Genomic DNA, 19230 nt, shown 5'->3' with positions numbered 1-19230 from the left:
ATCTGCTTGACTGATGCATGTTCGGTCATTCAAACGACAGAATGCTTGCACTGTCACAAAGAAACTTCAGGTACTTTGATATAAAAATGAGCATCATCAGTGAAACGATTGCCGCTGACAAGTCTAATCTGAGCATCGGATTCAGATGGCTAATATAATCGTGTAACTGGCCTAGTTTACAGCACAATCAGGCTGATTATGCTTTAAGAACTTACGTGTCAAATGTGTTGTGCGTGCTTGTAAGGCGACCAGTAGCGTAGGCTTCTGTATTGGTTTCGACCGCGTGAGCTATATGAACGAGCACTAAACGCTAGAGAGGTTCCCTCGAAATATAGCTACAGAGTACAGAATATTGTCTATGTCCTGGTGAGCAGTGCACCGCCATTGCCTCTATGCAATGGCGTTGCACTTTATACTTTACAAAGTACAAGCTACACTTTACAACTATAATTTTGACATGGATTACTAGGGGAAATTAACTTTTCTTTTTTTTGGCATATGAGCAATCATTTATGTTTTTTCTGTTTTTTTTTTTTTTTTTTTTTTTGTTTAGTCAGCACTGTGTGGCTCTCCAGCTTAACAAATCAACTGATGATGCGCCACTATGTTGTTGCTCACATCGCCTCTTGGTCTTTTCAAAACTACACTATCTGCTTTCACTATTGTTGCTATTGTGCCGTGGCTCGCAACATGTCTCCTCGCGCACAGCCGCAGACTTGTACGACCACTTTCTTCTTCAAGAAAGGGCATATCATTTAAGCTTGCCTCTGAGGAAAATGGCATTTGCCCAAAATACTGGCTGCCACATTTACAGTCCGTATATCACACTTCGCGCTCCCTTCGTAGCGCCGTGTTTGCGGAAGGAACCACGAAGAGTCCGCCGTCCGCTAATATCTATCTTCGACATCTGGTGCAGACTGCACCTTCGGTGGGCTTTCTATTATTGCACTCTTTCATACAGCATGAGGACAATGCGCACCATAATTAGCATTTGTATGGGTATGAATATGAAAGTATCCTTCCCACGTGAAAGTCATGGGCCCGTCGAATCTCTGAACCGCAGCTGTGATTTGTTCCTTTGTAAACGTGGCCTAGACAATGATAGATTTTACCTTTGTTTAATAATGAAGAATATTGGGGCTCCTTTGCATTTCCCTTTTTAGACTGAGTTTGTTTTCCTTCTATCATTATTGTCCGGTCACAATATCTTGGAGCATGTACCGCCTTCCTTAATTAAATACACCGATGTTTGAAGAGAACTCAATAGGCTGAAATTTAAAGAAAATATAGAGGCGCAGAACATTCTGACCAAGGGGTTATTCTAAGAGCATGTCATTACATTGGTCGCTTCGAAAGTACTCGTTTTTCTTTCTTTTTTTTTTTTTCTTTTTTTTTTGGGGGGGGGGGGGAGGGCATTTTTATAGATGAGAGTTTGTTTACACCGGTCCGGCGACAAAATGGACGTGACCCTGCTCCATTCGGACAAGAAATTCAGTTCGACAGGCTACGTCCCAATGATTAGCTCCGGGATCTTGCGGGTTCTCCTAATTATTTTGTATGTCTCCCGATGAGCAAAGGTTCTTTTTTAATATTTCCTTTCATTTTTCAATTCCATTTCAGAAAGAAGGCTCCGTGGCGTCGCCATTTTTTTAGAAGACCATACAAGATAAGATTTCAGGAGACTAACGGGGCATTCGGAAAGAAGGCAAGGGTCGTCTTGTGCGGGATCCTGTGCTTGTGCACATGATTAAAAAGGAGCGCCTGACATCTCATCACGAGGGGAAGGGGGCGAAACACCCAAACATCTCAAACTCTAATACATGCACACAAAGCCAAGGGCACCAGGGTTGCGCGCTTCGCTTCCATATTAAGGAGCAGCTTTCCCGTGGGTTGCGCGTGTTTTCCTCCTTTTTCAGTGGCTGTCACATTTTCTGGTTTTTGTGCCCCCCTGTGCGACATATTTGTCACGCGTGCCTTCTGTATGGCAGGGGCAATGCGGAGACCCATTCAGGGGCTTTTCTGCGGTCATGTTCATTTCGGCGTTGCAGTGAACGGGCCGAGTGGCAACAACAAACATGATGTTTGTGACTCCCATCAGTGTGGTGGATGGAGCACCCTTTAGAACGAGATATGGTGACTAGACAGTGTTTACATTGACTGTTAATTTCCACACAAGAGAAGGCCGGTCGAATGGTAACAACTACAAATAACGAACGCTCATGGTGTTCTGTCGACACCGCACTAAGTTTGGATATGAATGCGCGTAAATCGGTATGCAGTTTTATATATATATATATATAAATGAAGGTGGAAGGGGGGGGGGGGGGGGGGGGGGAGGACCTGAATGTACAGAGATATTTTTATAAAGCTAGAAATTTTAGCTGCATTTTATTTCTTTGTTTTAGACGAAATAGCAGGGCCATTTAATGCCAAAAAAATATAGCTTTTATAACAGAAGAAATAAACATTAATTTCATTTCGTTTGGTTTGGTTTGTCGAGTCTAACGTCACAAAGCGACTCAGGTTATGAGATACGCCGTAGCGGAGGGCTGCGGAAATTTCGACCACCTGATGTTTTTTAACGTGTACTGAGATCGCACAGCACACGGGCGCCTTGCTTTTCGCCTCCTTCGAAAAGCTGCCGCCGAGGCCGAGATTCGATCCCGCATCCTTGGACACAATAGTCGAGCGCCCTAACCAGTGCACCACCCTGGCAGGCAAAAATAAACATCGATGAAAATTTTTAGATTGCGCCAATAAAATTTTGTCCGGTGTGGCAATTTATGAAGCGAAAGTATTTTATGAAGGGCTTAGCCGTGTAGGCTTGCATTCTACCGTGAAATATACACCGCCTTTCTTACGTCCTTAATTACTGAATAAAATAAGTTCGCCTGTCACGGCGGTGGACCTTACTGGCATTAATTAAATTATAATCAAACTGCTACCTGCCAGATGGAGCTGGCCACAGTGGCAATGTGGGGAGAAGTGCTGTGGGAGAGGGAAGAGAGATAATGCGTCTGTCACTAAGCCGGCAATCACTAAGTTGGTTGGACCAGATTTAAACATCTTTTTTTTCTAATACTTCGTGGTCACATTAGGTTCAAGGGCAATGAAGCTGAGTTTTAGTGGCGGAAATGCCTTTGGATCGTAAAAAAGTAAATGATTGAATAAACACGTTTTATTTATTTATTTATTTATTTATTTATTTATTTATTTATTTATTTATTTATTTATTTATTTATTTATTTATTTATTTATTTATTTATTTATTTATTTATTTATTTGTTTGTTTATTTATTTATTTATTTATAGATTTATTTATTTATTTATTTATTTATTTATTTATTTATTTATTTATTTATTTATTTATTTATTTATTTATTTATTTATTTATTTATTTATTTTTAAGAATAGAGCAGCGAATTTGAGAGCGTGGAAGTGTGCGATGTGCGTTAATGTCTGAATGTTTTCATTCATGAAAGCTATTTTTGTGCAACAGGAGTTTCAAATATACACCCGAAAATTTGCAGAGCTTTCTCGGTAGTAGAACATAATGCACATTCGAAAGGTACCTGATAATTTGAACTCGTGGCCTTGGGCGCAGTGTTCGACATGCTTACTGGTTTGTGCAGGCATACAAAAAACAAGATGATGTCCGGATAGCTAATACAATCCCCCGTTAGCGTGAATGTTTAGTAAAACAATTGATTGCAGAACAATCACGCTCTGCAAACGTTGCTAACAAACGTCACTATTGTAAAAAAGACTGGTTTTGCACCGGGAATGTTAATTATTTCAAAATAAGAAGTTTAGCTTGTACAGAGGGTAGAATTAGCGTCAGGCTGGCACGCGCTTAGAAAGTTGTTACTGACGGAAAGTGAATTGTGAAGTCTAGATGCCACGCCTGAGATTGAAGGGCCGCCATAGTGGAGTCCTCCAAATCACTTTAGACCACATGGGGTTCTTTAATGTGCGCTGAACTCCCACATAAACTGTACGGCTGCATTTGAAGTGCAGACACCGTCTTTATGGCGATTGGCCTAGCCTTATGAACCACAGGGGCAGGTAATGGCACCGACAAATACTTAAACATTTTCCTAATCGATAATAATTAGTATGTTCAACAATTCGCAGAATACACAAACTAGTGCTCGGCAGTTCGCAAATAACTCTCAGTCGGCATCCGCATTTAAACGAATGTGCCCAGGCAGCTGCCGATCCGAGCGTAGTTTCCAAACTGACCGCCAGGAGCTTTCAGGGATGCCTCAATACGAGGAACGCGGAGTGTAACTATTCGGTGCAGAACCAAGTATCCCACTTTTCTACACTTTAAAACAATTGGTACGTAGATAATAACCAGCATGTAATTTTTCAGTCAACTAAATAACTCACATTACTCTTCCTGCACTGACATACTCATCCCAGCTGATGTCGGAAATCACTACGTGTTTCCGGACGCTGTCGGTCAAAAAAAGTAACTCAAGCATTTGGGTAGCCTTACGTTAAAAAAGATGTTTCCGAAAATACGTGCCACTAAGCCACCCTACCTTATCCCACGCCTTCGGTAGCCATAGCGAGATTTAGAATAAGGGGGCCCTATCATTTGGGGTATAGGTGAATGGTGGGAAAAAATGCACATGTGCTAATTGCTGCACTGAAAGGGCGAATGGTGCAGTTAGGTGAGGTAGCGTCCACGTGTTCGGTTTGGTTTGGCTTTGGTTTTGTGGTGTTTAACGTCCCAAAGCGACTCAGGCTATGAGAGACGCCGTAGTGGTCATTGTGCTGAGATTAGCATCCACCACTGTAGTTTTTCGCTTCATCTTACCTCTGCTCCAGGAGCTCCTGTGAATCCTCTGAAAATATTTGGTTCGGTTTGTGGTGTTTAATCTCCCAAAACAACTGAGGCTATGCGAGACGCCGTAATAGAGATATCCGGAAATTTCGACCACCTGGGGTTCTTTAACGTGCACTGACATCGCACAGCTTAAGCTACTGCCCAACACTCCATGCGCCAGCCCACATCTGCTCCCAACTTTCCACTAAAATGGATACCATCTCGTTCAAACCATCTACCAATACCAGCTCAACCCATCTACTTGTTTATCTATGCCACTTCGAATCTTTTCTCCGGGTCTAACTTCCTTATCACCTGATCAACAGCCATCACACCCCTTTCAATATTCCCGTTTTGTTTTAGCTGCTCTGGCACTGTGTACACTACGATCTGCACTTGGTGTGCTATTTCCCTTATATCGTAAACTCCCCGAGTTAATCTTTCTATCACTCGTTTAACTCGCTGTCATCATTCGGTTTCGTTGCTACAATGCCTATATTGGGCTCCACCCCATTGTCCGACAGTTTTTCCTTCTCTCTAAACAGACCGTTTATTGTCCTCCAAGGAAAATTCTCAACTGATGCCCACCTGTCACACTTTCCGCTCTTTATTATATAGCTTCTTTGATCTGCTCATGTTGAGTCACCAGTGATAAATACCTGGGCACTCTCTCCCTCCCTCCTAACTACTCGTCGATGCTTATCTCTAACAGTGACCGCCATTCTGGGATTCACCTACTTCGCTTCCTTACCCTCGCCTCCTGACTTCAAAGCTATCAACTGTGGATAGCAGCCCCTATTATGTCTGTTTTATTTCCTGGGTTAAGTGGAGAGATATGGGAGAGGCCTTCGCCCTGCAGTGGGTATAATCAGGCTGCTGCTGCTGCTGCTGCTGCTGCTGCTGCTGCTGCTGCTGCTGCTGCTGCTGCTGCTGCTGCTGCTGCTGCTGCTGCTGCTGCTGCTGCTGCTGCTGCTGCTGCTGCTGCTGCTGCTGCTGCTGCTGCTGCTGCTGCTGCTGCTGCTGCTGCTGCTGCTGCTGCTGCTGCTGCTGCTGCTGCTGCTGCTGCTGCTGCTGCTGCTGCTGCTGCTGCTGCTGCTGCTGCTGCTGCTGCTGCTGCTGCTGCTGCTGCTGCTGCTGCTGCTGCTGCTGCTGCTGCTGCTGCTGCTGCTGCTGCTGCTGCTGCTGCTGCTGCTGCTGCTGCTGCTGCTGCTGCTGCTGCTGCTGCTGCTGCTGCTGCTGCTGCTGCTGCTGCTGCTGCTGCTGCTGCTGCTGCTGCTGCTGCTGCTGCTGCTGCTGCTGCTGCTGCTGCTGCTGCTGCTGCTGCTGCTGCTGCTGCTGCTGCTGCTGCTGCTGCTGCTGCTGCTGCTGCTGCTGCTGCTGCTGCTGCTGCTGCTGCTGCTGCTGCTGCTGCTGCTGCTGCTGCTGCTGCTGCTGCTGCTGCTGCTGCTGCTGCTGCTGCTGCTGCTGCTGCTGCTGCTGCTGCTGCTGCTGCTGCTGCTGCTGCTGCTGCTGCTGCTGCTGCTGCTGCTGCTGCTGCTGCTGCTGCTGCTGCTGCTGCTGCTGCTGCTGCTGCTGCTGCTGCTGCTGCTGCTGCTGCTGCTGCTGCTGCTGCTGCTGCTGCTGCTGCTGCTGCTGCTGCTGCTGCTGCTGCTGCTGCTGCTGCTGCTGCTGCTGCTGCTGCTGCTGCTGCTGCTGCTGCTGCTGCTGCTGCTGCTGCTGCTGCTGCTGCTGCTGCTGCTGCTGCTGCTGCTGCTGCTGCTGCTGCTGCTGCTGCTGCTGCTGCTGCTGCTGCTGCTGCTGCTGCTGCTGCTGCTGCTGCTGCTGCTGCTGCTGCTGCTGCTGCTGCTGCTGCTGCTGCTTGCTGCTTGCTGCTTGCTGCTTGCTGCTTGCTGCTTGCTGCTTGCTGCTGCTGCTGCTGCTGCTTGCTGCTTGCTGCTGCTGCTGCTGCTGCTGCTGCTGCTGCTGCTGCTGCTGCTGCTGCTGCTGCTGCTGCTGCTGCTGCTGCTGCTGCTGCTGCTGCTGCTGCTGCTGCTGCTGCTGCTGCTGCTGCTGCTGCTGCTGCTGCTGCTGCTGCTGCTGCTGCTGCTGCTGCTGCTGCTGCTGCTGCTGCTGCTGCTGCTGCTGCTGCTGCTGCTGCTGCTGCTGCTGCTGCTGCTGCTGCTGCTGCTGCTGCTGCTGCTGCTGCTGCTGCTGCTGCTGCTGCTGCTGCTGCTGCTGCTGCTGCTGCTGCTGCTGCTGCTGCTGCTGCTGCTGCTGCTGCTGCTGCTGCTGCTGCTGCTGCTGCTGCTGCTGCTGCTGCTGCTGCTGCTGCTGCTGCTGCTGCTGCTGCTGCTGCTGCTGCTGCTGCTGCTGCTGCTGCTGCTGCTGCTGCTGCTGCTGCTGCTGCTGCTGCTGCTGCTGCTGCTGCTGCTGCTGCTGCTGCTGCTGCTGCTGCTGCTGCTGCTGCTGCTGCTGCTGCTGCTGCTGCTGCTGCTGCTGCTGCTGCTGCTGCTGCTGCTGCTGCTGCTGCTGCTGCTGCTGCTGCTGCTGCTGCTGCTGCTGCTGCTGCTGCTGCTGCTGCTGCTGCTGCTGCTGCTGCTGCTGCTGCTGCTGCTGCTGCTGCTGCTGCTGCTGCTGCTGCTGCTGCTGCTGCTGCTGCTGCTGCTGCTGCTGCTGCTGCTGCTGCTGCTGCTGCTGCTGCTGCTGCTGCTGCTGCTGCTGCTGCTGCTGCTGCTGCTGCTGCTGCTGCTGCTGCTGCTGCTGCTGCTGCTGCTGCTGCTGCTGCTGCTGCTGCTGCTGCTGCTGCTGCTGGCTGCTGGCTGCTGCTGCTGCTGCTGCTGCTGCTGCTGCTGCTGGCTGCTGCTGGCTGCTGCTGCTGCTGCTGCTGCTGCTGCTGCTGCTGCTGCTGCTGCTGCTGCTGCTGCTGCTGCTGCTGCTGCTGCTGCTGCTGCTGCTGCTGCTGCTGCTGCTGCTGCTGCTGCTGCTGCTGCTGCTGCTGCTGCTGCTGATGATGATGATGATGATGATGATGATGATGATTTCCTGCGCCAGTGTGTGCGTCTCTTTTGCGCTTTGAATGTTTCACACCTTAGATCACAACCAACTAAACAAAAATACCGTGCTTTCGCAATGGCTGTCCTCATCCAACCGTGTTTAATCTTCTTTCTAACTACGGCCCACGTCAGCGCAGGCCCCGTCCACGTGGCTCACGCTGGATTGTCAGCCATTGTGAATTCCAGTGGCGCTGTCGACCATTTCTTCTTGCCTTCGCGCAAAATGTTTCTCCAGATTTTTTTTTTTTTTACTTTCTGCCTTTTCTCTCCCTGATCGATAACAATAAGAGCAGAAGCCTTCTTTGGTTCCTGCAAGAAAATGCTTTACGCAATTTCATATAATATGCATTACGGAAAGTTCGCGAAAAAAAAACTAAAAAAAAACTCTCTATCTCGCCGCGCGAAGGACCGCCTATAACTCAGGCGCCTCGCACCCTCAAGCATTATTAATCTGTCAAGTTTATACATCAATGCAAAGGGGAATACTTTGGTGTGTTCTACAGATGGTCTTTTGGATAATTCAAAAAAGATACTTCTAATGTGCGTAAATGCTGTCAGCAGTTTGACTGTTATCAATACAATAAATATTTTTTTTATCTATACACGGGCCCCAGTGGGTGTCCAACGCTAGCACTTTCCCATTTAACGTCGGCCAACAGACAGATAATCAGAAGCTAACGCTAGCCTTCTACTGAGACGTTCCGAACAGAGAAGTTTACGAACGGCCCTGACCGACTTGTGAACTGTCGCAGATAAATTATGTAAAGTATCTGCGCGTTTCTTTTTTCCAGTCTTCCACTTTCATTTCAAGGAAAATAAAGGGATATGAACTGTTAGAAAGGTTTCGCGGCGGGAAATACACACCGCTTTTTTTATAGCACCCGAAGTCGCGATTTAATAAGGACCGAATGTCCCAGAGAGCATGCGTGCAACTCCCAGCTGTTTCAAGGGTGGTCTCACTTTGAGAACTCGTTCTTCGTCAAGCAAGTGCTGCTTATTTGTCTTTGGACGCCGAGTATCAGGAGGCGCAATACCCATAGACTTATGAAATCGCTTTTTTTCAGCCTATGACTGATTGATGGCGCGGTCGCAAGGTTAGAAAGTCTAGTACTCAGTTCAGGAATGCATCCAGTCAAATGCTTACTTCTCTCGCTGATCCATAACTACAGCGCAAACGACAGGACAGAGATGAAGGAGAGACACCAATCACACAGCGCTGTGTGGTGCATCTCCTTCATTTCTGTCCTGTTGTTTCCGCAGTAATTATGGATCATCAAAAGCACTAACTCGCCTAACAAATGCTTTTGTCGAACTTCTCTCGCTGGTGGTGCTTGTTTTATTTTGAAATCAGCGACGCACTTCTCTACCCTTTTATGATTAACAAATTTTTCTGACATACCCTAAGGACTAAAAAAAAATTATGAGAAAAAAAAAACGATGTCGACACCGCGCATTCGCCTCAATAATGTTACATCAAAAGCGTTCAGCAAGGGGCAATACTTTGGACGCGGTGAGGTTTCAAAATCGTTCACAGACCTAACTGGCCGCTTTCGTCGTAACCAAAGCCCCTTTTGTTTACCATGTATAAAAGCACCCCATTAATTTTAATGATCACTGCCTGCGCCCGCTCTGTGGCTTCCTTAATGTCTCTGGTGAGAGACGTCGCGATGTCTGTGTTGTCATCAGCCATTTGTGAGCTCTGCCTGCCACTCAGGCCACACGTCCTTCATTATGGGCGTTGTTTGTTTTGTTTCATAGTCACCGCCTACTTGCAGCCACACGCTCAGGAACCGAGGAAGGAGAAACCATTGGCCATTTATAGCAGCCTCTGATTACAGTCGTCAAAAAGCGACAAACAACGTCGTTAATGCCCCACGCCACAATTTGGTCGCTGCCAGTCCATCTACACTCGAGTCGAAAGCGGCACCTTGCGTCAGACAGCCGGCTAGAGTGAGTGGCAAGTTTCTAGTTGTAAAGTGGATAGCCCAAACGACACCCAGACAGGATGGGCATTCGCTGCACGTCTTCGCTCTGGAATTAAAGGCTTTCGTGTTTCGCCGCGTGGCTAAGGCACACGTATCCGTCTGTGCCTCGGCGCTTTTTTTTTTTTTATTTGCTTTATAGCTTGCGTCGTCATGTATGGCTGAGCCCGCGAGGAGGTGTTATAAATTAAAACGCGGGCGTTATTTAAGGTATTCGATTAGTAACATAGGGAAGTGTCACCGTGCTTTCACTGCTTAGAAAGCTTCGGCCTGTTGCTGACAGCCGGTGTTATCGGGGCTTTCGTTTTGTTGATTTGTTTCTTTCGCACAGACCTAAAATATATTGCTGACAAGAGCATATTTTTTCGCGCATACAAAAGTGACAAATTCTGTTTGTGCGTTCAAGTACTTTTTGCTAAACTGCAGGTAGGCGTATTAAAATCTCCGCTCCAATCTGTTTTGTGGTCTTTTTTTTCTGTGCCTACCTTTTTAATCATCGGATGTTAGACAAAGGTGAAGCCAAGGATTATAATGTTGACGACACACTAATTAGTCCTTTGCGCAGATACTCGTAATCTGGTCACATGTTCTGCTATTGTGTATAACATCATCATCATCAGCTTAGCTACTTTCACTCAACTGTAATACCTCTGTTATTCATCTCCTAGTATCTAGCTTGTCCAGCGCGTTCAGACGGACTGAGGGGAAAGGAATATCTAAACGTCATGATCATTCTCACCATTTTCTTGTTCTCCACTGTCACCTATTGTTAACAGAATAGAATTTAAATAGCATATATACATTATAAAAATTTTCTTTAAGTGAGCTCTCAGCCTTATATCCATACGTGAAGGAATTTGAAGTTGGAACGCATTTGTTCCCGGCGTTGATGATGAGCTCTGTTGCTGTTTGCTAAAAAACACTTAGCTTCTGGATATCAATAAGGACGCTGTAATGAAGTTCGGTGCTACTTAAGTGAACCACTGAATTATTAGCTCTAGGACAGGTATGAATTATAACTGATTAGATTTATATTACCTGAAAGAAAGCAATTTTGCACGCGCTTCTTCAATGCACAACTTCATGTCAGTCCTTTTTTTTTTTCTCATTCGTACCTTTGTGCATATCATTGTCTATTGTCGTATTGTCCATTGTCGCATTGATACTTTCACAGAATTGTAAATGAAAGTTTTCAAGATGTCAGATACAAACATTTCAACACAACACGCCACAGGCTTCATGAACCTTATTTTTTTTTGTCGTCTAAACTTTGTGATCCAAATTCAAGGCACTGCTATTCTCAGCGATCAATTAGTGGTCCACATGCTTCATGACATGTGGTTACTGTGGGAATTATTTGTATTCCTTCCGTTTTTGTAATAACGACAATAGTAATGAACCGTTAATTTGAGACGCATGCAGGCCCCAAGACAAAGAAATGCTGCTATTGAAAACTTGATAAGAGTATCCTGTATTGCATAGTGCAATATGCAGATAGCAAATTAAAGCAAAACGAGATGCACAGCTGAACTAAAGCATTTTCTCTTTCTCAATGTCATTTTGTTCGTGTGAGGCTGTTCATGGGAAGTTTGACACCAGTCTGGCGGCCAACATCCGCGCTACCCACAGGCACGTCACTGACACTTTGTACGTCCGTGCTGGCGGAAACGTTCGAATTCGTCGACGACCTCAGATGCTTATCTCTCTTACTCTTCGACTTCAATGCGGCCACAAAGTACTTGTAGTCCTGGAAGCCGAAGAACAGGTAAACACCTTGCAGCCCATTCAAGATGCTCGTCAGGACCTGTATGACATTCGAGTTGACGTAGTTAAGCAGGCCCAGGAACCACGAGGCACCCATGATGAGGGCCAGCTTGAAGAACAGAGCCATGTCGGAGGGTTGGTGGCCGCCGCTCTTGGAGCCCTTGCCCTTGCGGAGGTCCTTGGTTCGCCTAACGTATATTATTATGTGCGTGTACAGCCCCATGTCCACTGCCAGAAGCACTCCCATGGGTACCAGGAAGAAGGCGATGTAAGGACGGTATTTGCCGAAAAAGCAGTAGTACTGGCCGTACGCGGGCGAGTACGGAGACCAAGGTGCGGCCCAGTTCAAGGCACAGCACACAGCGACGAGCACGAGAGGGGCACCCCAGGCTACGGCTCCGTAGAGGATCAGTGTTTTGTCACTTCTTACGGCAACGCGCATAGAGGATATGTTCCTCCACATGTCGAACGACAGAACGGTGGTCCATGCAAAAGTAGCGACGAAACCGAAGTGCTGGAAAACCGACGACACCACACATACGTCGTCGGAAACGTCTAAGTAGCTGGCCAGGATGTAGACAAGCTGGGTAAAAAAGAGCGTCGCAGACAGGCAAAGGTTGCAGCGCGAGGCGAAGCTGCGAGCAGCGCTGAAGAGGGCGTACGTGAGACCTTTCATGAGCAGGAAGAACAGCGACAATCCGATGCAGACCATGATGAGGTAATGCTGATACGTGTAGCTGTAAGACTCGTCGCTGACCGCACCAGTAGCGTTTTTCTTGTAACGGTAGTCCGTGTTGTTGATGTAGCATCTGCCGTCAAACCACGCTGCGCACGACGTATTGTTAGTAATAAGCTTCCTCACGCTGATATGCTTGAAGGAGCTTTTGTTAGCCCTGAGATCTCCTAGGTGACTCACATTTTCTTTTGTGGCATGTTCGCATGAGAGTGATGTTATGTTTACATGGTTACAAGCTGCGCAGTACACGTTTTTGTATAGCTTGCCGGAACCGCCTTGTCGCACAGGCTCAAAGTACAGTTTACACTTGCGTTCTGTCTCTTTCAAAACGGCAGTGCCTCCAGCAGCTTCACACGTGTCGCTGAAGCTTTTTTGTTTGCCGCAGTAGCGCAACTTCCTTTTCAGCGAATCGTTGCGTAGCTCAAAGTGGGTTTCGTTGCCCTCAGAAGTCAAGACAGTCCAGAAAACCCAGTTCTCAACATCGTAATTGCAGAGTGCGCAGAATCCGTTTGAGTAAGTATATCCGGTGGGGCTTGTTGCGGGAATTCGGTGGAAAGTTTCGTTTTTCACCTCGATCGCTTCGCAGCCTTCCCTGACGTCGTCTTCCGGCCAAGAATCGTCGCAGCGAGTAACCATCGATACTTCCAATTGAGTACCATTTCTGTTAGCTTCGAATATGCAAGATACGTTCTTCAACGTGCTGTTTGAAGCAATGACTGCGTCAAAACAGCAGTCTTCGTATGCAGCGCAACTGGGATCAATGGAGCACATTCGTTTTTGTGCACGTCCTGGTGTTCTGAGGTGGTGGGAACTACAATTTATTAGTGTCCTAAATTCGTCACTACCAGCTTCTGAGGGTTCGTGCGCAGAAGTCGTGTTGGCTGCTCCTACGACAGTGCTTGATGATGACTGATAGCTGAGAAGTGTGGCCAAGGCGCACAAAAGAACGGCTGATGATAGATGCATGATAGCCTGCAAAGAAGAAAAGCACGTTAAGCAACCGTTAATGTGTATAAAAAATATACGGTCGTTCATACGTAGACCTGCACTGTTTAATAAATCGTATTAGATGGAAATACACGTGATAAAAGCTGCAATAAAAACAGGACCTACGCACACAAATGAACACTTCCCAAAAATTGTGATCTTAAACTGGGTTAAGCATTATAAATCCTTTAAAGGAAGAGTGAGCACTGCCTTCCTTTCGGTAAATGTAATGTCGCCATGCATACCTTCACAAAAAGTATTGATTAGAGCGCAATTTTCTTCTTATTAGTGACCTCGCGCTCTGATCCCTGCTCCACCTATAATAATCCTCTGCAGGAATGCATGCGTGTTATTCAAAAGTTCTGATGCCATGGATACACAAGGAATAGCCAGAGGGCTGTAAGTAAAGACGCTTTTGTGCACTCTGTGCATTGCGCCGATTATAAACCAAGATCGACTGAAATACAGACCTGCACAGATAGCACTGTTCCAGTACGCACCTTCTAGTTCATAGCCTTCGCCGCTAGGGAACGAACACTACGGGTAGCCTGGCGCTACTGTAAACCTCTTAATAAGAAGGGTCTGTTAGCTCAACTACTTTTCAGCTCAACCACTTTCTTTTGGTCACCGAAATTACGGGAAGGTCATTGGTAATCTATAGGCTTCAATCTGAATATTTTTATATATTCCTTACTTTAAAGGGGCCAGTGGAGAAAGTCAACTCTTTGCGTTGAGAACGAATGTACGGGCGGACAGACTAAGCCGAAAATGTAACCGTTTAATGCATACCTGCAATAATATGAATTATTCTGAAAATTTGAATGACAATTCTGGCATATATTGGGTTCATTACGTGTGCTGGGCAGCGGAGAAATATTTTAGGGCATGCAACAAAGGCTGATGGTAGCTGCTGCAAAGATAAAAACGAATAGTGTCTCTTTTGTATACAATCTTATCAATGCTTTACGTTCTATCAGGATTCAGTCACCTGGCATATCGCACCTATTCAGCACATATGCTGGTTCACCAGGAGTCTGAAACCACTAAATATAGTATCTCTCAGTTTTCAGAAATATAAATCATAGGTATCAGATGTTTTCCAAGGGTTATAAGGCATCTATAAATTAAACTCTAATTCGACTATTTTAAGCTTCTGCCTTTTTGCCAAACCAGCTGTTTGCTCACGTTAACTTTACGTCATTCTGCAGGTTTAGTTACACTGAACCGGAGAATGCGATTGACGAAAGTTCCACTTCTGTCCTGTTTGTAAGCGCGCGATGCCGCTACATTACTTCTCGAGAGTTTTCCTTCTTAGGTAATTACATCACGCTATAATTTTTACTTGAGATGGCTCCGGTCTTCAAGAGGCCCACTATAACATTTTTTTTTTTTTAAATATGCTACAGTATGCATTATATGTTGAAGAAACCTGCTTCATGAATATCCTTCATAAAGAAGGTTTCAAATTAATTTATCAGAAGCTGAGTTTCCGGAAATCGAAATTTCTTCATCTGCTTCCTTGCACACTTCCTTCTGTTGCTACTCCTAACACGATTAAAGACGGGTACCTCTCCTCCATGTCCTCGTACTTAAAAAAAAAGTTTAACAACACTTAAAATTGGGCTAGATAGTGCATTACTTGACTAAAGATAAAGCGCACAGGAAACACACACAAGAGAAGCAGACAAAGGACACGCGCTAACGTGTCCTGTGTCTGCTTCTCTTGTGTGTGTTTCCTGTGCGCCTTATCTTTAGTCGTACTTAAAACCTACGTTTCAAGTAATCATTTCGCTTTTATTATTTTATCACATGAATCAAGTGCATCCAGACATGGTGCGCGTTAGTGGCGGTGCTGCAATCGCTAGTGGACCATGTTTCATCGGCTTGTGACACACACATTCCGGTTCGCTGTGGTATCTTTTTGGCCTTAATGTGACACTTGCATGATCCTCATGAACAGCCGTTTAGAATCACACACAAGTAAGCGCTATAAAAGACACTGAACAAGGGAGAGAGGGGGGGAGCCTCAGTTTGCAGATCGAGCCAACGTTTCGACAAATAGACTTGTCTTCGTCTGGGCATTCTTATTAGGCGCATTACACGAAGAGGGTGCGAATATTGAATGTCGAAGGAAAGAATAAGCCAATCTTGGCGAGTGATTCTGAGAGTTTTGTCCGTGTTGATGAGTAATACTTTACGCCTAAGAACGCGATTGAACGCAAATAAGAACATTATGCTCAGAAAGTGTTCCAGGAATCTTTATGTCTAGCTGTGAGCGATGAGTTTGGGAAATAAGACAACGCATTCTTACTAGGTCAGTGTTTTTGCCGTTCATAGATAATGCCTATGAGGTCAGCCTCGCCTTTGCAATTTCCCCTCTAGCATCACCATACCGGTACCTTAAAAAGTATTGAAGGATTGAACGATACCGGAAGTTGGAATTACCGCTCGATAACCCACACCTACGGTACGAGTAAGCGCACATGAAGCAAACTTCGTATTCGCTGTCACTTTTGCCAAATCGTTAATTCTGGCAGCATTTACGCACACTGGCCTCGCCCGACTGTTTCTGTGATACCTTCAGCTCATTCGTAAGAGGCGCGGGCTAGGAAAGCGTTACCAGACTGGTGACCGGTAGATACTGGCGGAAGCTCCATAAAAGCCTAAGTTCTCAAGGCCCACCTTGAGGAGGGGCTGCTTTTCGGTCTGCAAAGATTGAAAAGTACTACAGTGACGCATCCTATAATGTGAAACCGGTGTCAACGTGCATTCTTCCTTGAGGAAGTGAAAAGAAGTTCATGGTGCGACCAGGCAAGTGAGCTCCTTGAGATGTCGGCCTTTCATTCAGTGGTTCTTTGGCTATCACATTCTCTGAGATCATTACTCTCACGTAACACGACAGAATCTATATGTTGTCCAAATCGAGTACACGTGATAAGGATGTTTGTGCAATAATTCTTAAGCGAGAATTAAGAGCAGCGGTGAGATCTAGCGGACAACTCAGATGTACTTGCACACCACTGCAAATTGGTACCAGCAAACTTTATTTGCCTCAAACTATTTTTTTCTGAATAGAAGGAGTAGCTAGCACCGTCATCGTCATCATTAGCCTGACTATACCCACTGCAGGGCGAAGGCCTCTCTCATAATCCTCCAATTAACTCGGTCCTGTGATAGCTGAATCCACTTGACCTCTGCAAACCTCTTAACTTCATCCGCCCACCTAACTTCTGCCGCCCCCTGCTACGCTTTCCTTCCCTTGGAATCCAGTTTGTTACCCTAAGCGACCATCGGTTATCCTCTCTTCGTACTACATGTTTCTGCCAATGCCCATTTCTTCTTCTTAATTTCCACTAGCTGTTTTAAAGTTATCAATGTTTACCAACAGGCCCAAATGAGCATTCTGCTTATTAATTTTTAGTCTCCCCGTTAGGACTTTTCCACGTCCACTTCCAATTCTTCCGTTCACTGAACAAAGTATTAATGATTCTTAAGTTACTGCTCTCTGCAAACTCAACTAGTAACTCCCCTCTGCTAATCCTATATAACCAAAGCCATATTCACCCACTGCCTGGTCTCCTGTCTGCTTATTCCCTACCTTGGAATTGAAGTCGCCCTTTAGTACAGTATACTGCATTTTTTCCTTTTCGCATCGCCAATTCTACATCTTCGAAGAAGTTGTCAACTACCTGGTCATCATGATTACATGTATTTGCGTAGGCCTGTACAACCTTCAGTTTATATACCGCTTATTAGGCTTAGTTACAAGGCCTGCCACCCTCTCATTAATGCTATAAAATTCATCTATATTACTAGCTATATACTTATTGACAAGGAAACCTACTCCTAGTTGTCGCTTCTCCGGTAAACCTCGATAACACAGTACATGCCCGTCTTTCAGTACAGTATATGCCTCATTCGGCCTCCTAACCTCCCTAAGCCCTATGACATTCCATTTCATACCCTCTAGTTCCTCTAACAGCACTGCTAAACTACCTTCACTAGCTAGGGTTCTAGCATTAAACGTTGCCAGGGTCAATTTCCAATGGTGGCCTGCTCCTCGGAACCAGAAATTCTTAACACCCCCCGTTGCGTCACAGGTCTGATCGCCGCCGTGGTCAGTTGCTCCGCAGCAGCTGGTGACTGAGGGCCGGAGTTTATACTTCAATTCAAAATACCACTTTAGGATCATGGAAGACAAGAACAAGACAAGACAAGCCTGCTCAGCTTCCTGCACAATATGAGCCTCCCCAAATATTTATAGTACAATGGAAGCTGATCCTACCGTATGGGAAATGGCACACTTTGCAACGTAAATAAGGCATGCAACGGCGAAAATGAAATGATGGGCTTCTCCATCGTCTTCGTTACTATGAGTTCGACACGACGGAGCAACCTTCCTATTGAGTTACGTAGACGACAAGAATAGATAATCGTGTGGGATTCCTAACGAGTGGCGTGGAAAGCCTAGCGGCCACGGTGGATAGGATCCCAAGAATAAATGACCCACTCTTTGACGAAACCATGTGGCAATACCGCCATTTCTTTACGCTCTCCCTTGCAAAGGCGGAAAATGAAAGAAGTCTAACGATAACAAAGGCTGTATCTCTCTTCCAATGTTCAATGTTCCATCAATTAGGGCAGAGCATATCAATTACAGCGACGAATGCTCCATCGTACTTTAGCGTTGGAGACATGTAACTTAAATAATCAAGTCAACGGCTCCCTTTAGAAGATCACCTCAGTAGCTGCCGTGCGGCAATTCCAAACCAATAGTGTACTCTGCACCAAATAGGTAGTAGTCTCCGTAAAATGCATTCAAAAAGCCCTAATTCTACAAAGGAGATATATTTTAAAGGTTTCAAAAGTTTAATTTAGCAGCTATAGTAATTAGACTTTTTTGCAAAAAAATGTATGAGTTAGTTTTCCTTTTAAAATAAATATTTATAAACTGCCATAGTTTCCTCCTGTATACACATCAAAGATAACTGTAAAGGAAACGTAACGCACCAACAGCAGCGTATTCACAATCCAAGGGCACCGATTCGGTCTATTCTCACGTCGGTTATCCGCTCAACGATGTCGAAGGTGCGAATGCGCGCACAGCATCCTTTGCTTCGGGGGTGCTGGTCATCCTCGCGTCTCAATGCACCCACGCTAGCCGAGAGAGTGCAGCCGTGCCGGCGCGTAACATGCAGCGGCTCTCCGTGACCACGCGGAACAAGCCTTCACGTCGACAGGCACACGCGCGTACAGCTTTCTTTTTACAAAAGGGTTGCCAGGAAGTCTGGCGAGGGGAGAACGGCGGCGCGCAATTCAGCACCGGCCATGTCCGTGTTTGTGCGTAGGAGCGCTGCGGGGGGCGGAGCACCAAAGGTCGACTGGCCACGACTCGAGACTTCATACCTTCGACGGCTTGTTGTGTGTGTGTATATCAGACCGGTTCTGAAACGAACGAAGGCCGCTGCCGCACAAACCGAGTCCACGTGCGCATCGTTGTGCCGCAACAGCTGTCAAAGAAAGAAAAAAGTCGTGATTCCGCAATGTGCGTACAAGCGAGGTAATCTACGGTGAAGGTCTTCGTTACAACGCACTATGGGTTTTGATTTTCAGTGTAGAAGGTGTCGTTTCTATCGGCTGAAAGGGCTGGAGTTCTTGCACTTCTTCGAATGTGCTTCGTTTAACAACGTGGAATAAATAACATGCAGAAAACTACTTTCGGCTCCCTTTTATTGCATTTTTGCTTCCAGCCAAATTTTACAGTTCAAATAAATGATGTCGTGCCAAACGACATAAGGCAGGCAGTACAGCTATTTTTCGTATTATATCGGGATAAACCCTCAGCCATGCGTATCCAGCGTACGTTTGGTGTTGGCGATATTTAATGCAGTGCGC

General features: G+C 46.3%; 1 protein-coding gene across 1 annotated transcript; it reads right to left on the bottom strand.

The window, feature by feature from the left end:
• Positions 1-11358: 11358 nt before the first annotated feature.
• On the bottom strand, positions 11359-18528 carry LOC146199260 (G-protein coupled receptor Mth2-like). The gene is made up of 2 exons (XM_084592740.1): positions 18346-18528; positions 11359-13320 (listed from the first exon to the last, which is right to left on the bottom strand). Exon 2 carries the CDS (start codon positions 13312-13314, stop codon positions 11404-11406), a length of 1911 nt encoding a protein of 636 aa, XP_084448866.1. The 5' UTR covers positions 13315-13320; positions 18346-18528; the 3' UTR covers positions 11359-11403.
• Positions 18529-19230: the final 702 nt, after the last annotated feature.

This window comes from Amblyomma maculatum, chromosome 2 (genome assembly GCF_055883805.1).
Source record: "Amblyomma maculatum isolate TAMU_Amacu chromosome 2, ASM5588380v1, whole genome shotgun sequence".
In the NCBI taxonomy this organism is placed as follows: Eukaryota; Metazoa; Arthropoda; class Arachnida; order Ixodida; family Ixodidae; genus Amblyomma; species Amblyomma maculatum.
This window is presented reverse-complemented; position numbering and strand designations above follow the sequence as displayed.